The sequence below is a fragment of the Osmerus mordax genome, chromosome 4, assembly GCF_038355195.1.
Source record: "Osmerus mordax isolate fOsmMor3 chromosome 4, fOsmMor3.pri, whole genome shotgun sequence".
Lineage (NCBI taxonomy): Eukaryota > Metazoa > Chordata > Actinopteri > Osmeriformes > Osmeridae > Osmerus > Osmerus mordax.
In genome coordinates, this window is record NC_090053.1 from 7,316,366 (window position 1) to 7,339,690 (window position 23,325).

Sequence of the window (23,325 nt, forward strand, 5' to 3'; positions counted from 1 at the left end):
GGGAGTCTCAAGGACCAAATGATGTATGGGTGGTGGGAGCTGCGTCTCCAGGGAAAGAAGGGGGGAGGCTGTTTCTCCAGGAGAAGGGGTTTCAGACCACTCCAAGGTCTGATGAGCACAGGGGCGGGTGGGGCAGGGTCTCCAACGGGGAAAAGGGGCATCCGACGAGGAAGGGGGGTCAGGGTCTCCAAGGGGGATTTGAGAGTGTCGTAAATCCAAAGGTGTATCAGACCAGATGGTCTGACTCGTTGCATGAGCAAAAAAAGATACATTCTCCAACCACCTTATCTCACAGGCCGACACTTTTACTCAGAGGCCCTTTGTGCTCCAACTTGCCTCCAAAGTCAGTTTGCCTGACATCTGCATTCTTACACACACACACCAAAACTACATTTCAGCAGACCCAAGCTATCACACAGACCCAGAAACATCCTGTTGCATAATCCCATCTGTTCTTAATTAAATCAATTGATCACAATTGGATATATGCTTTAGTATTAAGCATTACACATTTGATATACTTGAGGTAGTGATTGGTATAGCAGCATTGATTAGCAGTATAGTTATTATTCCTTTACAGTGCCCAAGAAGGCAGACGATGCCTAAAGTTTTATCATGGGAAAATAGTAATTCTACGACATTCTTACAGGGACATAGTCAACCGACGTTGCTATAAGCATAACTTGACACTACATTTTTTTGGACGAACGTGTTTTTTGTGTACATCTTTTCGTTCATCAGCTTATGTATTTTAATTGTCAGCGACCATACTCGCATTTTATTTGTTTTATTGTGCTTTATTGTATGTCCTGGCAACGCGTTTCACAGAATATGTTGGTTTGATACGATCAAAATCATACACGGTATCTTTAAGAGTGTGCAGTGACTTGAGTATGTTCGGCCATTTCCGTCTAGAGCTACATCTTCAGCCGGTGGTGTCACTCAACAATTCGGGACTTCAAGTACTCTAAACATGCACCCCACAACTCCCTCACAGGGTAGGTGTTAAACACTTAAAGGTAGTCGTGTAATGAACGCTTTAAGAAAGCCACGAGGTGAATTAATTAGCGTTGAATTGTTCATGAATGTCATATGCACACTTAGCTAGCATGCCCGAGCTTGCAGTTATATTTAGTCGAGCGAGCTCAACTTGCTTGCTAGCTAGCGAGTCAATCATAGCTAGCTAGTTAGCTGGCACCACAAAGCCTACGGGAAAGGTTAGCCATGTTTGCATAAGTGGGAGACATAACCGAAACTGTCACTAAGATTGAGTTGTTGTACGAGCAAGCTGCCATGTTTGATTACAGTGTTAAACGGGCATGGCATGCAAGTATACACACGAACTAGCAAGCTACTTCAGTCCCAGTTCACACATGCTCAACGACGTTTGTTGTTGTTGAAAAGTATCTGCAGCTGCAGCCTTACATCTACGTAGCTAACAAATTAGCTTAAGCTAACAGCTGTGCAATCACAGTTTACGTGCATGCATTTGACATAATTTCACTTCTTTCTATCCTCAGATAAAGGATTATAGAACGATTTATACTGACGTATCCCAAGCGCGCCTGTCCACTGGTGAGTTTATTTGTAACGCTGACATGTCGCAAAAGTCGCTGACACTGTACTTAAGAAGCATATTTGAGGATGTGTTAAGTTTTACCAAAATGTTCCGGTTTTTCTCTGTCCCTGTAGTTCTGAGACAGTGTTTGCATCTGTGTTGACGTTTGAGGCGCTCTGATGGTCAGCAATGGATGAGGAGGACAGCCAGGATGAGCTGATAAACAGGAACGCTTCCCAGGGGAAAGGGAAGAGGGCTGCTGGGTGGAATATCTCAGGATCAGGTCAGGGACAAATACCAACAAGGTTTATACATACCATGTGAAAGCTCATCAAATACACGCCTACTCTCTTCAACAATGCCAAGTGGTTGTAAATGTCAGATCCTTGAGCATTGTTGTCTCATGTCTCGTCAACAGAGGAAGACTCTGACGAAGCAGGAGAGGAAATGGAGGATGAAGAGTCGGGAGAGCGGGGATGATAATGATGATGATGATGAAGAGGAGGATCACCTCGACGGAGATGATGAGGAGATGGAAGAGGAGGAGGATGACAGTGATGGTGAGAGTCTCTAATAGTAATGCATATGCTTCTCCGACAAGTGATGATAGACAATGCTATGTTTTTTTTCTTTCTTCGTAAACTCAGGTTGACTTGTGTGTTCTAGAATCAGGCTGTCCAATAGTCACCCTGAGACACTTGTGTGTCTCTCTGTGTCTGTGTGTGTGTTATACAGATGATGATGAAGAAGAAGAAGAGGAGGAATATTCTGGGAAGGCTGTGGAGGGGGCTGTGGCAGGAGCCTCCGCTGACCCCGCAGAGCTCAGCTCAGATGAGGACTCTGAGAAGTGTCCCATCTGCCTCAACTCATTCCACAGCCAGCCTGTGGCCACCCCAGAGAGCTGTGAGCACTACTTCTGTCTGGACTGCATCCTGGAGTGGTCCAAGGTGGGTGAGACCGACCTGTGCAGACGCTGCAAAGATTGAGGGCTGGAAGTGGGAAGTTTGTTTCTCCAAGTCTACAGTGTTTCCCTTGATTGAAATGACAGCGAGTTCAGTTCCTGACTTGTGTTCCCCCAGAACGCCAATTCCTGCCCCGTGGACCGTATCGTCTTCAACAACATCTACCTGAGGAAGAATTTCGGAGGGAAAGTTCAGAAGATGGTAGGTCCCGTTACTGTCGAGCTTCATGCTTGTCCAGTGGTCCTCACATGACAGAACGTGTCGTGGTTAGGATGATCACAGCACTAACTGCAGGCTACGATCCATTTGTAGGTGTGTGACGTGAGTGTTGTGTTCATGCTGTGTGGTTGTGTTCAGATCACAGTGCACAAGCCTGTAAAGGAAGGCCAGGAGGAGCAGGTGGACCTGGAGCTGGAACAGACCAGCTGCGAGGTGTGCAGGGGGAGAGACCGCGAGGATCGCTTGCTGCTCTGCGACGGTTGTGACGCAGGGTGAGGAGGAAACGTCCCATCCCCCCGTCTCCGGGTCAGGGTGTACGTGTTCTGTTTGCTCTCAGACAAACTTGAGGAGCTTACTTCTTGTTGTGTGTCGGAAGGTACCACATGGAGTGCCTGACCCCCCCTCTGGATGCCGTTCCTGTGGAGGAATGGTTTGCCAGGGTGTGAAGCCAACAACCGTCGCTCACGTAATCCCTTTTTATATGTCTACAATGCTTTTTGTGAAGTGTCTAGTAATTACACATGAACATGAACAGTCTAATTTTTATTATTGTGAAGATATTTTTGGTGGCTTTATTCATTTTAGATAGACAGTCAGAGAGAGACAGGAAAGGAGAGAGAGAGAGAGAGAGAGAGAGAGAGAGAGAGAGAGAGAGAGAGAGAGAGAGAGAGAGAGAGAGAGAGAGAGAGAGAGAGAGAGAGAGAGAGAGAGAGAGAGAGAGAGAGAGAGAGAGAGAGAGAGAGAGAGAGAGAGAGAGAGAGAGAGAGAGAGAGAGAGAGAGAGAGAGAGAGAGAGAGAGAGAGAGAGAGAGAGAGAGAGAGAGAGAGAGAGAGAGAGAGAGAGAGAGAGAGAGAGAGAGAGAGAGAGAGAGAGAGAGAGAAGAGAGAGAGAGAGAGAGAGAGAGAGAGGAGAGAGAGAGAGAGAGAGAGAGAGAGAGAGAGAGATATGCATTAAAGGCCTTGTTGGTAGTCATCAGAGGGAGTTTTCTTCTTCTTAGTAGAATTGCACTGCAGAGTCTTGCAAGCAGAGAGACCAGAGTCCTCGTACAGATGTGGGTGTTTCCCTGTGGGGCTCAGGGGGTTCTGCCGAGGACCTGAGCGAGGCTGAGAGCCAGACCAGCGACCGCCCCACCACCAGCCGCTCCCGCCCCGCCCCGGCAGGGCCTACCCGGGCCATCGCCCGCACCCAGCAGAGCGAGCGCGTCCGCGCCAACGTCAACCGCCACCGCATCACACAGGCACGCACAGCACAGGTTTGGCATGAGGCTTGCGCTTCTTTGTCACCTAACGAACGCAAAGCAGCGGCATCGGGGATCAGCCGGCTCGACGTTTTTGCCGTGGGGTTGACAACGTGTGGGGAGGGGAGTCAGGTGGCTGAGCGGTGAGGGAATCGGGCTAGTAATCCAAAGGTTGCCAGTTCGATTCCCGGTCATGCCAACTGACGTTGTGTCCTTGGGCAAGGCACTTCACCCTACTTGCCTCGGGGGAATGTCCCTGTACTTACTGTAAGTCGCTCTGGATAAGAGCGTCTGCTAAATGACTAAATGTAAATGTAATGTGTGGAGTGTTTTAAAGCCGTGTCTGTCCTCACTGTACTTGTCAGTTGGGAAGGTTGCGTCACAGTGACGCATGCGCGTGCAGCATGGGTGCAGTTGGGTTCTGAAAGGAGTGGAAGCATGTGGCGGTATAGGTTTTGCGTATGGGGCTGGGGGATTCCGAGAGGAAAGGGAGTGTGTTTTCTGGGGGGGGGGGGGGGGGGGTGTTGAGAGGAGGGGAATTGGGTGCTCTGAGAGGAGGAAGGGTGTGTTGTGTAAGCGTAAGCAGTGTCAGTGTGTGTGTGTGTCTCCAGCTGGCCCCCAGGTTCCTGATGCAGTCCACCTGGCTGGACGACACCATCAACTCTGTGGTGGCGGGCCTCAACACCGCCGTGTACGTCCGCAACCTCACGCCCCGCGCTGCCCCCAGCCGCCGGCGCAGGACCGGTGAGAACACGCAGTACACACACACACACACCCACACACACGTCTCACAGTTAACACAAAGATTTGCCTGAGCTGACTGGTAATGGTCGTGCCTTTTGGTTTCTGTGCTGGCAGTAAAGCGCAGGAAAGGCAGGAAGTCCACTGCCTCCGGGGAGAAGGGCAAAGCTGCGGGCACGGGGGTGAAGAGGCGGAGGCGGAAGAGGAGAACCAAATCCAGAAGGAAGCTGGTGGGTGTCTTGAAACGTCATGGAGCGTAGCGCATCATCATGCCCACTCATGGGGCGTTTTGTGTTTAGCTGTTTTCAAGCCTGCAAAGTGAGGTGTGTGTGTGTGTGTTTGTGGGTCCTCAGGTGGCGAAGAAGCAGCCGACGTCGCGAGGCCGTATAGCCCGTAGCCTGGGCATCGCTAAGCCCAAGAAGGGCTCCACTCTGCCCTCGGTGTGCCGGCCGTCGGACCAAACTCTGGGCAGCATGCGCGCCGACATAGGGGCCGCCTCTTTCTCCGTCTACGGAGACCCCTTCGACCTGGACGACTTTGACAACGGGTAACGTTTGTGCAATGTGTGCGTGTGCACTCGTGTGTGTGTGTGTGTGTGTGTGTGTGTGCATGTGCAGGGGTTGAATATCTGTGTGTCGACATTCCATAGGGAGGAGGAAGGTGAGGAGCAGGTGACATCACTGCTCGACGCCAAGAGGCGGGGCCTCTCTCGCTCCGCCCTTCGCTCCCACCAGCCGGTGGCTCGCCCAATCACTGCTGGCCTCTCCAGGTACTCCCACGATCAACACTCCTCGTGCACCCTCTCCTAAACTGCAGGAACATGGTGTGGAAACATCATGCTGTTTTGATACTTAGCAACGACCGAGCGAATAAATAGGACAGCGGTACGATCTCTTAAAATGTATATAAATCCCTGTGGTTGCCATGGTTTTGTAGGGGTGGCCAGGGTCAGCCCCAGGCAGAGGAGGCGGCCCCAGTGCCTGACCTGCTGGGCAGCATCCTAACAGGACAGAGCATGCTGCTGATGGACAGCTCCGATGTGGTCATCAACAGAGACGGCTCCCTCAAGGCAGTCAAGCCAGGTGGGTGTTTGCGTTGGGCTTTCTTTCGATTAGTTCCTTCCTCCTCAGGAAGTAGGTATCGCATCCATGCTTGCCCAGAACGTTGACCCCAACTCAGCCATACTAACAGGTGTGTTGTTGTTCAGTGAGCTCGTCGTCTCCGTCGATGCCAGGTAGCAGCAGAAGCAGCAGCTCAGGAGAGACGGGTGCCCCCGGCCCCCCAGGACAGTCCCCCAACCCCGGACCAAGCTTTGGCGACCTGGCGGGGCCCTCCTACAGCCCCCTGAACACACCCCTGCCCCACAGCTCCCCGGGACCCTCATCATCATCCCCTCTCAACCCCTCGCCACCCTCCCCCTCCCTGACCAACCACAGCCACCCTGCCGCCAACCCCCACCCCTCCAGCCTGGGCCACCCTCGCCTCCAGCCGGCCCCGCCTTCCCACAGACCCAGCCCCACGGCGGGTCCTAGCCACCGGGGGACCAACGGTGCTGGACCCCCCCATAGAGGCCACCCTTCCACCTCCAGCCCCGATTCTCACTCCAAAGGCAGGGACGCGGCGCCACCAGAGTCCCAGGCCAAGAAGGCCGCTCCTCCCAAGCCCGTGTGGGTGGACGTGTCGGTGCTACCCAGGATACCAAAGATCAAACGGGAGACCAACGGCCTCGGCAACGACAGCGCCACTAGGGGGAGCAGCAGCAGCAGCAACGGTTTCCCTGAGTCAGGCATGCAGAGCCTGGCCGGGAACCGAGGCAGGCAGCACAGTGTGGACCAGCAGCAGGGGCGGCAGGACGGCCAGACTCCCCGACACAGGCCCGGCCCATCCCCGGCCTTCGCCAGCTCCTTTTCCTCGTCGTCCTCCTCTTCCTCGGGTTCCCCCGCCAACCCTCCGCACTCCTCCTCCTCTTCCACCATTTGCTTCCGGATCAACTCCAGCGGGAGCGCTTGGCACGCGCGCCCGCTCAGCAACGCGTCCGCGATGGCGGCGGGGAGCTCGGAGGAGGACGAGGCAGCCAGGAAGAGGGGCAGGAGTCAGCAGAAGCGGCCGGGCTGGCGTGCGCAGGTCAAAGAGGAGCCGGGAGAGCGGGACGCGTACGACCCCTTCCATCCCACCGGCTCGGAGTCCGACGGCTCGGACGGCGAGCCCGAGAGCCGAGGCGCAGACTGCAAGTCCCAGCATGCTCGGGGGGGCTCCAGGCTTCCTGACGTGGGGGGCAGAGCAGGATTTCGGAAGCAGGTTAAAGCTGAGACCCTGGAGAGGAGGATCTCGCCAGAGGGGGAGGGCGTCTCAGGGGAGCATGTCAAGGTGAAGAAGGAACCAGAGCCCTCTGGCATCAGGGACTGTGGGCGGACTAATCGTAGCCCACAACGAGCACCCGAACCTGGGGCGACCAGCAGCACCAACCCCCTGCCTCACCGCCTGGTGCCTGTGAAGACTGAAAAGCCAGAACCATCGGAGGAGAGCAGTCTACAGAGCCAGACCTCTACCTCCTCCCTCCAGAGAAGAGCTCCCTCTGCCTCGAGCTCAGCCTCTACCTCAGCCTCCAGCCTCCCTGGCGAGAGGAGGTTAAAGACTGAGGTCAAACAGGAACCTGGGGACAGTCCAGCCGGGTCCCCCTCCAGGTCCTCAGGCCGGGGCAGGCAGGTGTCCGGGGGCAGCGGGGCGTCCAGGGAGCAGCAGTCAGCCTCCAGCAGCCCGGAGCCAGGCAGGCGGATGAGAGGAGGGCATCCAGACTCAGGGCAGGCAGGGAGGAGGAGGGGGGAGGAGCAGGGCTCAGGGGAGGCAGGGAGGAGGAGGGGGGAGGAGCAGGGCTCAGGGGAGGCAGGGAGGAGGAGGGGGGAGGAGCAGGGCTCAGGGGAGGCAGGGAGGAGGAGGAGGAGGGGGGAGGAGCAAGGCTCAGGGGAGGTAGGGAGGAGGAGGGGGGAGGAGCAGGAGGAGGCAGGGAGGCGGAGGGGGCAGGGCTCGGGGGAGGCAGGGAGGAGAAGGGTGGAGGAGGGCAGTGAGAGGAGGAACAGCTGCTCTGGGTCCCGGGACAGGAGGAGGCGTTCTCCCTCAGACAGCTCTGACTCGGGGGCGTCTGAGAGGTCATACAGGAAGAGGCGCTCGCGCTCCAGAGACGGGAGACGGTCCAGGTAAATGACGTTCTGGGACAGTTATTAGCTTGTCTTTTTTACGATCCTGTGATTCATCCTGCTTGATTGACTTCTCAGTGTCTGTTCTGCTTCTCAACGTCCGGCCTTACTGTGTTTCCTTGTGCTCCGTGTGGTCCAGGTCAGGCTCAGACTCCAGCAGTGGAGAACCCGGGAAGAGTAAAAAGCAGAAGAGAGGAGGGAGCAGGGAGAGGAGCGCCGGCAGAGAGGGCGGTAGAGACCGAGGCCGCGTGGCTAAAGACAAGAGGTACACGCGCTCGTGCTCCAAATCCAGGGAGAGGAGGAAAGAGCCCTCGCGACCCCCGCCCTCCTCCTCCAGCTCTAGGGGCAAGGCGGACTCCAGGTCCGGAGGCGGGAAGAGGCCGCAGTCCCGTTCCCGGTCCAGAGAGAGGAGGAAAGGAGAGGGGTCATCCGCTGGGTCCTCCAAGGGGCCACAGAAAATGGCTGCAACTCCGGCCACCTCTGACCTCTCCAAGGAACAGCAGGGGAGGAAGCGAGAGAATAAACTCTCGGGACTCCCCGTAAAGGAGGAAACGGAGAGAGAGGTGAAGCGAGAGGCGTCTTCCTCCAACTCAGGGCTGAAACCTCTCTCCGTCTCTGGGGTGAAAGGGGAGAGGAACCACCGTGACGGATGTGCCTCCGCTAAACCCACCCAGGAAACCCAAGTGGCTAAAGCCATCAAGAAGGAGAAACTCACTTGCTTTGATATATTCGGAGAAGATTCACCAGACGATGAACCCGTGAAGGACGAGAAAACTCAGACGGCCTCCCTCAGTGCAATCAAGGACTTTTATCTAAAGAAGGAAAAAGAGATCAAGAAAGACAAAATGCGCTCCCCCGAAAACGAGCCTCGCTGCTCCACGACGTCCGGTGAGAAAAAGGAAGAGCGGGGATCCATAGCAGCCGTCGAGATCAAGACGGAGCCCGCGTGGCCTGACCTGACCCTGGCGTCCAGTCCCCCTCCTCCCCCTCCCCCACCTCCGGCCCCCGCCCAGGCCGTGCCCTTCGCCTCCCCCGCCCCCAACCCTGCTCCCCTGGTCGCAGTTCCTGCTGACATCCCTCCGGCGCCTCAGGTCAAGCCAGAGACCCCAGCCCGTGTCCCGGCCGACGCCCTCCCTGTGAGGCCGGCGGCCGAAGAGCCCTCGGACTCTGACGAGGACTTCAACGTGGATATGATGCTGGACAACCTGGACTTTGTGAAGAGCGAGAAGGCGGCAGAGAGAGAGGGGGCGGCGGCGATGGGAGCCGAGGTCAAACAGGAGAGGGAGGAGGAGAAGACGGAGGGAGAGCCGGTGCCGGTAATGGCTGGAGCCAGGAGCAAAGCCCCGGTGAAGAGGGTGACCTGGAACATCCAGGAGCCCGACGGGCCCCAGCCAGAGAAGACCGGCAGCAGTAAGTCCATTCAGGGGACGTGGGGGGACCCTTCTAGAACGGCAGCCCTCCTTTAAACCTTTTACGAATCCTGTTTTGCTAAACGGAAAAGAAATGTTAACAAACACAGAGGATGATGGGAGTTTGTTTTGCTAAGTAGCTGCAGAGAGAGATCCAACAGTTGTTTATGTTTACATGTATTAATTTAGCAGACGCTTTTATCCCAAGCGACTTCCAAGGGAGAGCTTTACAAAAGTGCATAGGTCACTGATCATAACAACGAGATAGCCCCAAACATTGCGGGTAGCCAAAACATGAGCATACATTGTGAAAAAAAACAAATAAGTGCCAAAGGGAAGAACCATAAGAGCATTTAGTTAAACAAGTTACAATTAAACAACATGAACCTCAAAAAGTGCAAGAGTGTACCTGTAGAAAAGCAATCAACAGTAAAATATTGCAGGGCTGTCAGTTATTCCATGTCTTTGTCTTCTCCTCTTCCTCAGAACTGGCTCTCTACAAACTGAAGCTGAAACAGGAAGGAGCACGCAGACCTTCCTCCAATCAGGTGCTGTCATTCACCCTACTGCAGCCAAACACAGCTCCGGTGTCATTCCCACACCATACAGAGAGATCCATAGTAGTATCGCATAGATATAAAACATATCTCTGCCTCAGTCTTATTGCAGGGAGCATTGCATTAATTTGTCTATAGAAGTGAATTGGTTTTGTAGTAAAGTCAAAAAGATGAGACATGGATATGCCCAAGACCTGCTGCAAGTAAATGTACAATGCTGATGAATGAAAATAGTGGGGAAATTAGCATGCATTTGTACAAAATAACCAGAGGGTGGCAGTCTTACTCCTGATAGTTGCAGAACTCTGGAATCAAGATTGGTCATGTGACTGAAACTGCAACTGATGATAAAGCAATTTCTGACGAAATGAAAGTAAAACAATTTCAGGGGAAATGCAAACTGGCCAGTGAAGTATAACATGGCTCCAAGGCTCTCACCTGGTTCTATTGTCTAGCAAAACAAGAAAGAAAAAAGAAGATTGATCAAGTTTTGTTTGTATAAGCATACATAATAATGAGAAACACCATCTCAGTCACAAAAGTGAACAAACATGGAAAGGTTGCATACAAGGCCCACACTGTACCCATGTACATGGATAAGAACATTCTGACACAAAAAAAATCAAACAAACATTAGCAAAACTCCCAGTACAACCTATCCATTCCTAACCATCCATTCTAAACGAATAAGCAAGCAAAACATTGCTGAAAAAAATATTTTAAAAACCACCCATTGTTTTAATAAAACACTGATTTGCTGGTCCATGTTGCTAGATAAAATAATATTTACGCTTTGGTATAGAATATTTGTGCCGTAGAAAGCTTCAGCTGTACAGTATCTCAGTAAGAAGAGAGCCATTCCCTTGCCAATGGTGCATGTGGGGGATTTCCCAGCTACCATTTTATTTGCAGCTGGGAGACCAGCCAACAAGAGGCATCTATCATTTGTACTTAAAATCTCAAAATGTATGTCATGTATCATTAAGTAATTACAGACAACAATATGAAACAATTCTTGAGACATTTTCCTAAAATGTTTTAACCTTTGGGCTCTACCAAACTTTAAGTAGAAAAGTTCCAATGGTATTATAATAGTCTGGACAAAAGTCACAGTATGCATAAGCTCAGATTTTCATTTGTTGTACATCTTCGAGGTGTGAGAAGCAGTAAATGTATTCACAGGTCTTACCATTTGGTGGTTTGGATTTTTGGAGCACCATGAAAAATGTATAGGGCCATGCTGTGTCTGTCTGAGCAAAACCACAAGCCCCTTTTGTAACCTTCTGTCCCCTCCATAGGACCCCTCAGGGGCCCTGCCCAGCGGTGACCCCTCTGCCCAGGGCTCCAAGAAGGGCAGTGCCAGCAGCCTGGCCCAAGCAGGGCTGTCAATCCCTGGGCAGGGCCATGCCACCGACACCCTCTCAGAGGCCACAGATGAACCCAGGAACAATAAGGTGAGTCTGTAAGGGAGACAAACCTGCGACAGGTCCGGCACTTCATAATTAGGTTCCATTTTCACATAGATCCTGGCTGTGTATAAGGATCATATCGTGAATGTGTACAACATCCTTTCTGTCAACAACAGAAACATCCTTTCTGCCTACAACAATAATAATAACAACAACTGTGGCATGCACTCACTGTCCGTCTGTCCTCCAGTACATGAAGAAGCTGCACATGCAGGAACGAGCCGTGGAGGAGGTCAAACTGGCCATCAAGCCCTTCTACCAGAAGAGAGACATCACCAAGGACGAGTACAAAGACATCCTCCGCAAGGCCGTCCAAAAGGTACAATGCCCTGGGTTCAATATCGCATGAGCATGCGTGTATTCTGGGGTACATTTCTCACGGACACTGACATAGGACCCGATATCTGAGTACATTACAGTGGATGTTAGACTGGTTTTGAAGTGTATTTATGTTTGCGTTGTTAGCTGTCATGGATGTAGAATTTCACAAGATGATTTTGAATTGTCCCTGTGTTCATCTGTATCTCTTTGCTTTCACACCGTGTCAGTATTTGATCTGTCATTCATGTCTCCCGTTAAGGTGTGTCACAGCAAGAGTGGCGAGATCAACCCTGTGAAGGTGGCCAACCTGGTCAAGGCCTACGTAGACAAATACAAACATGCTAGAAAACACGGGCAAGGAAGAGAAGATGGAGAGACGACTCAGGAGACAGAGACCGAGGGAGCCAAAGACTCTGAGAGCCCATGAGTTTGCACGAGTCCAGGACAGCCTAAGAGCCATCCCAGACGAGAGAGACTCGGACATATTTGTTTTGCTGTCATTAGTTTTGGTCTGGATTGCGATGCATACTGTGAAAGGACTTGTGGACTTTGAGATGCCCTGTCTTTAGACTCTTGTTTTGTTTATTTTTTAAGGTTTGTATGGGTAGTGTGCTACATTATGGATATCAGTTTTTGTTTGTTTTGTGATTGAAAAGAGGAATAGAGAAGCCAATGTTTTGCACATATGTTCAGGGTGTGTTTGCAATACACTCTGCTCTGGTGTCATCTTGTGTTTTGTAAAATAAGAATGGAAGACATCTTTTGTAGCTCTTTTGAAACATTTGCATGGGGTGCGGTCTCCAAAGAGACAGGCGTCAGATTACCTTTCAGTGCTGCTGTTTTAGAGGCTCTGTCCAAGGTCGCTGACTACCAGCACGGCTCGTACTTTTTGGTCTTTTCTGTTTCTGTTTGTGTTTTTGAGTATGTGTCCGTGGCATTTTGTTTGGTAGCACGTGGTGCAAGATTAAGGAGTCTATATACAGCTAATTTAGGAAAGATCTCATAACCTGTTTATTTTGGAAAGATCTACTTTTGTTTGTTTGAAATGTTGCCATTTTTGTAGAAAATGAAAAGATGAAGATGATGATAATCCAGGATTTTAGATTTAATGTAAATTTGACCATGAAATACCAGTATTTCTGCCCTTCCAATTGAGGTTGTATGTTATGCACTGAGCATCAGTAAGCTGTGGCTGGATGTAGGTTTAGTTCTTTCTTTTTTTAATAGTTCTATTCTGAAATCTGTGTTATGTAGAGCTCTGTGCTACTCTGGGCACTTCTGTATAACTTCCTCTAGAATCATGTGACACCACAGCTCTTACCCACCGATCAGTCTGCTGTCATCCAGAGAATGTCCGGCAGCTTTGATCGTCAGGCTCTGTGAAAACACTGTTCATCTGATAGTGGTGCTTGTTTGAGAGAATGGTGCAAACTGCACCAGCTATCTGGCTGTCCTTTCTTGCCTGGATCAGAAAGATGGGTTCAGGTTTATGGATCAGGATTCTGTAAGGTTTAGTTGGATCCATCTGTTTAAGTTGTCACTCCTGCAGCCTAAAGATTGGTGATCATGGGTAATGAAACCTCCCAGTTTAAGTTGGTGCTCACTTTTAAACAGGGAAACGCTTAGTTACATCTGCGTTCAGATGACGTGCAATAACTTGCATGGTTTTGTTCATTACCACTGTGATCTTTTTCAAATAATAAGCTAATTCAGACACAGGTGAGGTTTTGTACTGAGTGCACATGTCCTCATTATCATGACTTTTCACTACTTTGCCTTGGCAATGTAGTTTGTGTTGCACCGCAGCAGGAAGGTGTGTGGAATGTCGACTTGCCTTGGCCTTCAGCTGTGTGTGGGAGGTGATATAATACCAGGTGCTTGAATTAATAAGAATCTAGCTTGTTCACTTTTCTCTTCAATCACGTAGTAGTAGGAGCACAGAATAGAGGGAAATACAATTTCAGATTAAATTGATCCTAATCAATTTAGTGTTTAATGTTTAAAAGGACCTTTGTAATATTGGTGAGCAACGGTGTACGTGCTATGTCGATTAACCCCCTATTTACCAGTAAAATACAGACTACACCAGAAACGGCACCTCCAAGAAAATATAATTTCTTGTGGGTACCAACATATAGTTTGTCGGGATAGTTAGCATGAAATGTGTGCAGTTTCAACTGATGGAGAGGGTGTTCTTATGGATATAAAGCAATGTAGGGCTGCTCTATTTCAACAGGGCAGCTTGCCCGTGCTGCCTTCTCTACATCTACACTGAGCCAACTGGACGATCTGACTGTAAATACTTATGTTATTGTTGTAATAAACAAAGAAAACATTTTTTGCTTTCTCATAATCTGGTACCACCTTTCTACATTCAGAAAGTCTTCCAAGGAATATATCTATTGTTTGTCTGCTGTGAATCACCAACAGTAGCATAGTCATGTGTCAACAAGATTACAGTTGTAGTCATGAGCTTTTACAGTTGTACTAGGACTTTGACCAAGCCTTGATTTTATTGTAGACCCAAGTCAACAGTAAACAAATCATTTGCATGACATTACATTTATTCATTTAGCAGACGCTTTTATCCAAAGCGACTTCCAAGAGAGAGCTTTACAAAGTGCATAGGTCACTGATCATAACAAGATAGCCCCAAAACATTGCGAGTAGCCAAAATGTGAAGCACACATTGTGAACAACCAAAGTAAATGCCAAAGGGAAGAACCATAAGAGCATGTAGTTAAACAAGTTACAATTAAACAACATGAACCGCTATACGTGCAAGTGTACCCGTGGAAAAAACAAGCAACAATAATAATAAAAACAATATATTTTGTCCCTGTCCCTGAAATAAACATTATTTCAGGGACAGGTCAGTAGTAAAGACAAGAGATTCCAATCCAAATAAAGGGAGACTTATTGTGGATATTAAACATTGTCCTAGCTAGTGTTGGATCAGTTTACCAATTATAATAATTGGTAATTATAATTGTTTACCAATTATAATAATTGGTAAACACAGTGAAAACGAGATTTACAGTGCCCCATAGGGACAGAGACAGGAAACGTCTTCAGTAGAAGAGAAAATGCCAATATATGAGACTTAAACACTCAATGCAGACTTTGACCAAATGGCAACATATCAGAACATGAAAATTAAGGTGCGGAAGAGTGACAAGAATGACACCATCTGTCAGGTTTTCATCTCAGATATATCACCTTAATGTAGCATTCATTCTATTAAAGATCAGCATATATTTACAGAAACAAACTTATTTACAACAGGGCTCTCGAGAGTGGTGTAGGTCATTGTACTGGATTGATGCCAGCCTAGTACATAGTTATGGAGCGACTAACATCTAGTAATAACATTGCACAGACTCGCCTAGCATCTAGGGCAAAAGGTTTCTGACAGTTTTGTTTGTGGTCCCATTCCTAGAATGCATCCACTCCACACTGTGGTCCTTCAGCAACATACGGCAGACCCAAAGTGGAACTGATGAAGTCAAACAGACTGTTGTAGGAGATCTGCAGGCTAACGCTGTCATTCTGGATAGAAGATGCACCTTCCTGCTGGGCCAGCTCGTGGAAGTAGCGACAGATCAGAGGAACCACCTGGTGGAGAGAGGTAGAGAAGAGAGGGAGGAGAGGTGAGGGAGAGGATACAGAGAAGTAGAGAACCTTACAAGCCAAACCTTTAGAGGAGAGGGTGGGAGATTGTTACCTTGACGACGACGAGTTTCCTCTCCAGGGGTTTTCCGTCTGGGAACTTCTCCCCGAAGCACATCTGGATGGTGTAGTCGGGGGAATTGGCTTGGTTCTCTTTGAAGGCTTTCAGGTCTGATAGGCAAGGGACCAGGCAGTGTCAAAGCACTGGCAGTGTACTGGTGTGATTGTGTGTACATTCTCAGGAATGTGAGACTCGGTTTGGTGTGTTTATGTGCAAACCAGTGATGGGCCAAGCTTACCAGCCAGGTACTTCTCAAAGCTCAGAAGCTGCACCATGTCGTTCTTGGGCAGCGTGTGGGGGTCTGGGTGAACTTCTCTTGGGTCACCGGTGCTTGAGAACACGCGACACTGGTCCTGTCTGTAACCATAGATACCTTCGCGGTTAACCTGCAGGAGTAGTCCCTTCTGGATGCTGTGGAGGATATGGTTGGTATAGTCCACCTGGAAACACAAGGGTTATGTTTTATACTAATGCTTTGTGTATACTTATCATAATACCTTCATTTGAACTAAGAAACAAATCAAAATGAATCTTTATAACATTTCCAATGCTAGATAGCTGGCGCAGAGTGTGTACCTGTTTTCGGTCCAGCAGGCTGGCTGTGTCTGGGAAGCAGAGCATCTGTGCCTGGAGCGTGGGGTCCTCACACTGGTAGTGCAGCTGGAGACGGGAGCAGGACACCTGAGTCTTCAGCATCTCCTTCCTCCTGTAGTGGATGCTGATCTCCAGGTCATGTATGGCTGGCTGGTTGGATGGCTGCAGCACCCCTAGATTCACTATTAGGGGGAAATGTAAAATGTATAATTGGGAAAAACAAAGTGTTCACTGGCTCCTAGTAACTTTTTCTTTCTATTTAGCACACTTATCCAAAGCGACAGAGAGGGATTTCAACCTGTGATCTTTTGAGCTGCAGTCAAAACATCTACCACAGAGCTCCACCCCTTCCTTCAACATGGACACAGAAGACACTAGACCCCTTTAGACCCATGTCCCTGCCGTACCTGGGTTGTAAGGCTGCTGCTCTGGAGCCAGGGCTGGGGGGTTGGGAGGGACTGGTAGGGGCTCAGCAGGAAGGGCCTGGATGGGCTGGTAGCAGACTGGAACCTCTGGGTAGGGCTCCACCCATGGCTGCTCCTCTGTGAAGGATTGAATATAATTCAATTGATCTGAATGTAGACAAGCTGGATTTAAAAACAGATTTGGCTTCACAACGTCTCCAAAAACACCGTAGTTTGGAATGGATTAACGGTACGTGTTGTGAGCAGTTTAGACCATGACAATGGAAGTCATTCTTGAACAAAGGTTCAAGGTACAAAAGGTGCTGTACCTGGGCGTTGACCATTGAGGTTCAGGGTTATCATGTCGTTGAGCAAGTCAACATTCTGTAAGAAAACAACATGGCATTGAAATGGGTGAGTAGATTAACAACTCTATACAGACTAAAACACTGTACAAATAAAGGTCACAACTCTAATATTTCAACTCTGAATTGACATGGAACAACAGCCAGGAGGAGTAGATTATTAATAAGAGAGATAAGATTGAAAAAAACATTCTGGTTTGTTCGAAAAACAGCTGACTCCTCCATGTCAGGGATGCCTAACCCTGTCCCTGGAGAGCTGCCATTGTGTAGGTTCATTCCAACCCCAGTTCTAAAAAGGTGGATTAGAGTTGGAATGAAATCCAGCACTGCTCTATACTGTACCTTTGAATAAGTGGGGGGGTAGTCTGTGGGTGTCAGAGAGGTGTAGATGTCTGGAACCATCTCATAGTCTTCTGCTGTGGGCTGAGTCTCATAATTATCTGACAGTGGAATAAATACAAGCAGCATAAATTGTGGAGCCTGGCAAAATACAGAAGCAGCTAAACAAACTGTCATGCATGTCACAAACTGGTCTCAAGCTGTTTGTAGAAGTTTCCTTACACTCAGTGTTGATGATTTGGTAGACTTTGTGCGGGTCATCTGGATCCTTGGAGTTGTCCGCCACCATCTTGAAGCGCTTGGTGAGGTTATTCAGGGCACAGCGGAAGTTGGTCTTCCACTTAGCCTTGTCGTTGGGATTCTCACTGATCTTGCCACTAGCCACAGCCCAGCCCTACACGTCACAGCAAAACACACAGGCAAACTGAACACTGAATTCTTACATTATCATAAGAGTAGGTAGGGTGTACCTGATTCATGAGATTATACCGTTAGAGTTATACCAAAACAGGAAGTTACCGGTTGACGCAGATCAATGCTCAGTCATTCTTAGAACTCAAATTTTGTTTTGAAGATTAGGCGTAGCCCCCACCCCCCCACCTACTGCCCTGCCTACAACTATTTCACGTCAGTATTTGAGTGTAACCCATTTTCCTGCCAAACAACACTCGTGATGACATCTACACAATAACATTACAGTATAACCTTACCCTAAATATTTTAATGTCCTCCTCAGAGCAGTCTTTCCTGGAGTTATGTTTCCAAGGGACTCGGAACTTGGATCGGTTGTCCACATAATGAAGACCTGCATACCGTCCAGAATCCACTTGTTCAACCAGCCAGGCAGCGAACTGTGGTTTGGCGGTGGAACTGTAACTTGGAAGGACAACAATTTTAGTAGGTGTAAACGCACACACTTCTTTCAATCTTCGCAGTTTAAAGTCTGAACTATAATGCTAAATGTATTGCAGCGGACACAGCACGACAATACGACATTTTATTGAACAGCTACAGGTCAATTTGCATGATGCACATGAAAAATACCTTTGCATCTTCACTGCAGTTGAGTTGATCGTAATAGTGTTGTAGGCTACTGTTCCAATTGTTTTCGAGGGAGGTGCATCTAAAAAGTCGTTTATAAGACCAACAGTGATGTCACAAGGACCTCCCCGTATTAGTGAGTGGGAGGAGGAAAGTGCATGTAAGGCATTTCCGTTGACAATTTTATACTGACATCTGATCAAGTAAATTGTATTCAAAGGGATTCAGGGGGCGTGGCATTCCAAGAAATAGGAAAAACACAGTGCTCTGAAACTGAAAGTGTAAAATAAAAACACTTGTTACATCATCGTCTCTGATCGTTTTGATGATGAAACACAATGCATACTGTATGTTTGCATAGGCTTGCTTGAGGAATTCAGAACATTACAAAGACTGACTGTCACATTCTAATAATGTGAAGAAATGTATGCAATGTATGTTACCATATTTCTACTATAAGTGACATAATTTAACAATATTGGAATAGAGGGTAATTTTAGACACCACATCACAGTAGTTTCATTCTATAGACACTATTAAAGTCTCTATCTTTCCCCAGACAGTCATGTATATGATGGTTATGCATGCAAACCTGCTAACTTTATCCTCAACCAGGTGCTGTGGCCTACTTCTGGTTGAGATGATGTTGCATGTCTCACCACAAATATCATGCTGAAACAGATTTAGTTTCGTTCCTGCTAACTCTAAAGAAGACACCTGTGAATGCGTCATATTTGACTCACCTGCACCATTAGGGAGCGTTCTGAGAATTTATCAAAAGGAGAGACCTGCAGCTGTATGACTGGATATGTATGTGAGACCGCAGGGTCAAATGGGGAGGCCGCTGGTTACACCAAAACACACATCCTAATTCCTCTTCTCTCTTTTGTGGGTACTGACTTGGCTTTTCACCAAAACAGGAAAGTTGAAATTCTTGTTTATTTAGCTTGCAGTACTTTGCTGTACTTTGCTTTAGATAAAATAGCCTTTTTTCATGAAAGAAATAGGATGAAACTTGACCCACTGATTTGGTTTCCAGTACCTGAACCATGGTCGAACTCTAAGGAATAAGGAAGTGAAAGAGACCCAAGCGGAGCACTTCTCTCTTCCTGCTCGTTGGAAAGACTCATTGGACACATGGCATATCTCTGCTAATGAAAGTGCCTTGGCTGATACTGAAAGGAAGTACCTCTCTTATTGAATCGTTTTCACATCCCTGATTTATGTACACATACCTAATATTGGGCCCATGTCAGATGTGTCCCAGTCTGAGTTTGAAGTAGAAAAGTTTCAGTGACAATTCCCATTAGAATCTGGTCTTGAAGGGAGATTCGTAAGGGGAATTCAGATATTCACTTTGGAGAGCAAGACTAAACTAATTTATGTGCTTGTCAGTCTAACACGGTTTCATCATTGTAGTTTATCCGGATTGTACAGTACAAGAATGACCTCATGGGTAACCCAAACATTGCATACATCCTGGGCAAATGACAGTTAAACTTTCTGGGAGCATTTGCAAGTGTATGCAGATGGGTGTTGTTGCATGACCAGTGGAAAGCAGTGTCACTTCAGACGGAGGGTTTCATCATCAGCCTCATATACTTTCACTACTCAAAGTATGCCACTGTGTGACTGCAGTAGACCGATACCAATACAAAGCACTTCTAGATAGTCTTGCTTATGTCATCATGAAGTGGACATTGATTTGGGGCTAGTATCTTTACAACTTTACTGCCCTTTGTAATTATTTGTTGAGTTGAGAGGACATCTTTGGCATTCTAGTGATGTCACAAATGTGAACAACCTCAGGAAAAGCTATGTGATTATTGTTTATTTGAGATGTAATATAACATATTTTATATGATATGTGAGATGTAATAGTTAAGAGTGCAAAACTATAACACAACTATAGCAAAAGAAAAAAGAAAATGTGTTGCGACATAGATGTTCCTTAATATTTATTATGTGAGGGGGTATTGAGGTTGAAAAGGCTGAAAAGTCTATAGTTTATATGGAGGTCTGCACAATCACCTAAAACGCCACCACGTAATTAACTGTAATGAAAAGCTATGCACTACCACCCTCTGCTGGATGGTAGTGCATAGAATAGACAGAAAAGACTTTCGTATGCAGTAGCTTGACCTCGCCACTAGAGGTCAATCTTTGTTAATTTTTTACTGTAATCGTTTGGGAAAGGGCTCCTAGAATAGTGTTGCCGATAATAAATGTTATGCTGGAAACACGATTGAACGTAAACTCTCTACCGTCAAGTGTGATTTCAGGCATGGAAAACGTAACAAACTTAATTGAACGTAACAAACAATAATAAGCTAACCAGGCCTCAATTGTTACGATTATCAAAAGTTAGATAAAACGAATACTAAAATGCGTCCACACATAGGCTACTTCAAGACGAGATAGTACTGGAATGGTTTAGAATCTTAAAGAGCTCAGGCTGCCTTTGGATAGCAGTGGAGTCTGACATCTCTGTGCGGACAATGTGCACCTGTAGTGCACTCGTTGTACGGGTCATTATGCACGAAAAGGGTCTTGCCTTTTTCAGACATAGCACACGTCATAAAACATTATGTTTACCTTTAAATTAATCGTTTTTCTATGTATAGTTTATAATGGCCAATTATTCTGTAAAGAGACACGCTTGCCATTTATTTTCCTTTCTTAGGCAGTAGCCTGGATACCGAAGAGAGTGTCCTTGGTATTTTGGGTTTTAAAGACCAAAAGGAGAAGGGTGGAGGGGAGAGGACCGATAATTTGAAGACTTGCCAGGGGTACATTGTCAAATTCAAAAGGCATTTCAAAGAACCAAACCATTCACTTTTTTCAGTCTCTCTCCTATTTTTTCTTTCTCTCTGTGTTTCTTTCTTTGCGCCCGGTTGCAGGCCGTTTGAATCCACCAATGGGCTTTCAAGTTGGAGACATTGGAATGTAAATGAGCCCAGCGCGTGCTCCTGGCGCAGTGAAAGCTAGGAATTGTTTATTGAGCTCCCGGAGCCACGCGCCTGGCTTGCGGAGTCGGTGAGCTGAAGAATCACACAGCGGGGCGGGGCCTCGCGGAGAAGCGTGCGTCTCCAGAGGGGTGGGGTGTGTGGGACGCGTGTTGAAAAAGAGGAGTGCTGCCAAAGTTTGGGTCAGATCAGCTCGTGGAGTAAGCAAGATCAGTCTAGAGAGACTTGGACTCAAGATAGCCATTGCGCGCTCAAGCCAGCCACACGGTCCACACGCGAAGGACACGAGAGTGGTGCACAGCCAAACCAATTTGTTACTCTTCTTCTCCTGTTTCTGAGTGTTTCACTCCAGCAGCGACACCAACATTGGCAGCCCTGTCTCATCGCTGGAAGAGATGGAAACTACCACCACCACCATCACCACTACGCAACTGGCGCAGAACGCATGCCCCTTTGAAATGACTGAGAGGCGCGCCACAATCACCCTGCACGCTCCAGCCCAGGAGTGCGCGCTCCCATTATCCCACCCCAACTCTACCGCCGCTGGTTACCAAAGCAAGACCAAGGTGCTGAAAAGACAGCGCTCCAGCTCACCGGAGCTCCTGCGCTGCAAGCGGAGACTCAGCTTCAATGGCCTCGGCTACTCCATTCCGCAGCAGCAGCCGGTGGCCGTGGCCCGGCGGAACGAGCGAGAGAGGAACCGGGTCAAACAGGTCAACATGGGCTTCCAGACGCTGCGTCAGCACGTCCCGAACGGCGCAGCGAACAAGAAGATGAGCAAAGTGGAGACGCTGAGGTCCGCTGTGGAATACATCCGGGCTTTGCAGCAGCTTCTGGACGAGCATGACGCGGTATCTGCAGCGTTCCAGTGCGGCCTGCCGTCTCCAACCATCTCCAACAGCTACTCTGCCGATCCAGAGTCGCCACACTCCACCTACTCGTCAGACGAGGGCAGCTACGAGCCACTAAGCTCCGAGGAGCAGGAGCTGCTCGACTTTACCACATGGTTTGACAGGTACTGAGATTACAGTCAGCTATGTCATCACCTTCCAACCGCTGCACACCTGTGCGTAAATGACTTGTCTACTTCTACCAGAAGCAAGTTAAACAACAAGAGTGTCATTGACTAAAGTTATTTGATTCAGCATGCAAATGAGGGCAAGACTGTGCAGGGCTGGCAAAGACTGTTTCTCTCCCCACTCCAGGAAGCTTTTGCAGGTGCAAAGCAAATGAGAGAGGAGGCTAAGCAGAGAGCCTCTGGTTACCGTTGCTATGCTACGATAGAGCAGGGAGTTCAGCCGCCTCAAAGTCCTCGTCCAAACAACAGGAGAGAAAGAGAAATTGTGCGCACGCTGGACAAAGCGTCGGGGGACGAGAGTCTGCCAAGTTGAGGCGTGGAATTAAAGAATTCGTCGACGTTTGAATAAGTGCAATTAATACAAGACACGGGGCAGAGTGGAGAGTTGCACCACAAGCGGTGCGCTGTGGTTCCTGAGAGCTTTGCCGTCTTCATCCGTTTGTTCCTCCACTGCTGCATCTTGGAGGATACATCGAAGATGATGCGCCAGCTGATTGACACTTTTTGGTGTAATCTACTTTTATTCTTCACATTTCAATTGTGACACGAACTGTATTGTTTATAATGAAGACATATTTTTTTACATTGTGATAGACAAAAACAAAATGTCAGTGAACAATATAAACACTGCCACTTTCCTATAAGAGCCCCACCAGAGTGTTGAGAGACTGAATACGTGACGTGAATTAGCATGTCTGCGTTGTTGTGTGGCTGTTGAACACATGTTAAGGCTACTACTGCTACCTGTGGAAGATTGAAGGGTTTTTCGTGGTATGGAGACCTTTATCAATGTATGCACTTGTTCTCCATTTTCCGTAGCCTATAACGTACATTTTATCAGATATATTTTGTGTAAAATAAGTTTTATAAATAAAGACGAATCTATTTATATGAAATGCAATGGTGTGGTGTTGTTATTTTGGTATTCACAAATACACAGAGGCTGCATTGAGTATTCTCTCTGTGTGCTATTCAGACGTTTAGTTTGACCTTTCCCCGACTTGTTTGAGCACATAAGGAAGAAGTGCGCAGCTGCACGAGTCCTCAATAACCATTAAATACGTGGACCTTCTTTTGCTCATTGTCTGCATTGAGAACGGGGAGATTAATATTACGTTTCATGCATTGCATTGTTTCTTTT

General features: G+C 48.2%; 3 protein-coding genes across 5 annotated transcripts; 2 read left to right on the forward strand and 1 right to left on the reverse strand.

Annotated features, from left to right (window-relative positions):
• The first annotated feature begins 943 nt into the window (after positions 1-943).
• Positions 944-14,004, forward strand: phrf1 (PHD and ring finger domains 1). The gene is given in 23 exon segments (XM_067234201.1): positions 944-998; positions 1,521-1,575; positions 1,693-1,841; positions 1,977-2,026; positions 2,028-2,118; positions 2,294-2,505; positions 2,638-2,721; positions 2,878-3,011; positions 3,116-3,172; positions 3,174-3,205; positions 3,816-3,991; positions 4,588-4,720; positions 4,835-4,947; positions 5,071-5,264; positions 5,367-5,486; positions 5,654-5,799; positions 5,925-7,522; positions 7,712-7,911; positions 8,051-9,321; positions 9,807-9,868; positions 11,176-11,331; positions 11,537-11,665; positions 11,927-14,004. Coding segments are annotated over 21 exon segments (5,220 nt in total). The 5' UTR covers positions 944-998; positions 1,521-1,575; positions 1,693-1,747; the 3' UTR covers positions 12,095-14,004.
• Positions 14,005-14,160: 156 nt separating this feature from the next.
• irf7 (interferon regulatory factor 7) lies at positions 14,161-18,187 on the reverse strand. 3 transcript variants are annotated; one of them, XM_067234013.1, is made up of 10 exons: positions 18,144-18,187; positions 17,810-17,969; positions 17,322-17,493; positions 17,103-17,200; positions 16,725-16,779; positions 16,399-16,563; positions 15,974-16,173; positions 15,636-15,837; positions 15,392-15,507; positions 14,161-15,282 (listed from the first exon to the last, which is right to left on the reverse strand). In XM_067234013.1, exons 1-10 carry the CDS (start codon positions 18,149-18,151, stop codon positions 15,103-15,105), a joined length of 1,356 nt encoding a protein of 451 aa, XP_067090114.1. In that variant the 5' UTR covers positions 18,152-18,187; the 3' UTR covers positions 14,161-15,102. The 3 variants fall into 3 exon arrangements, with proteins under 3 accessions (XP_067090114.1, XP_067090115.1, XP_067090113.1); XM_067234014.1 differs by having other exon boundaries at positions 16,399-16,533; positions 17,810-17,975; XM_067234012.1 differs by having other exon boundaries at positions 17,810-17,975.
• Positions 18,188-21,501: 3,314 nt separating this feature from the next.
• ascl1b (achaete-scute family bHLH transcription factor 1b) lies at positions 21,502-22,128 on the forward strand. Its single transcript, XM_067235414.1, has one exon. It carries the CDS (start codon positions 21,502-21,504, stop codon positions 22,126-22,128), a length of 627 nt encoding a protein of 208 aa, XP_067091515.1.
• Positions 22,129-23,325: the final 1,197 nt, after the last annotated feature.

Bases quoted from the DNA above. Each gene is read 5' to 3' on its own strand.
- irf7 (XM_067234012.1), bottom strand. The intron at 15,838-15,973 runs GTACACACTCTG...TTGTGTTTCCAG, and splicing joins GCCTGCTGGACCGAAAACAG to GTGGACTATACCAACCATAT. The intron at 15,283-15,391 runs GTAACAATCTCC...TCTCTCCACCAG, and splicing joins GGAAACTCGTCGTCGTCAAG to GTGGTTCCTCTGATCTGTCG.
- ascl1b (XM_067235414.1), top strand. From the start codon at position 21,502: ATGGAAACTACCACCACCACCATCACCACTACGCAACTGGCGCAGAAC.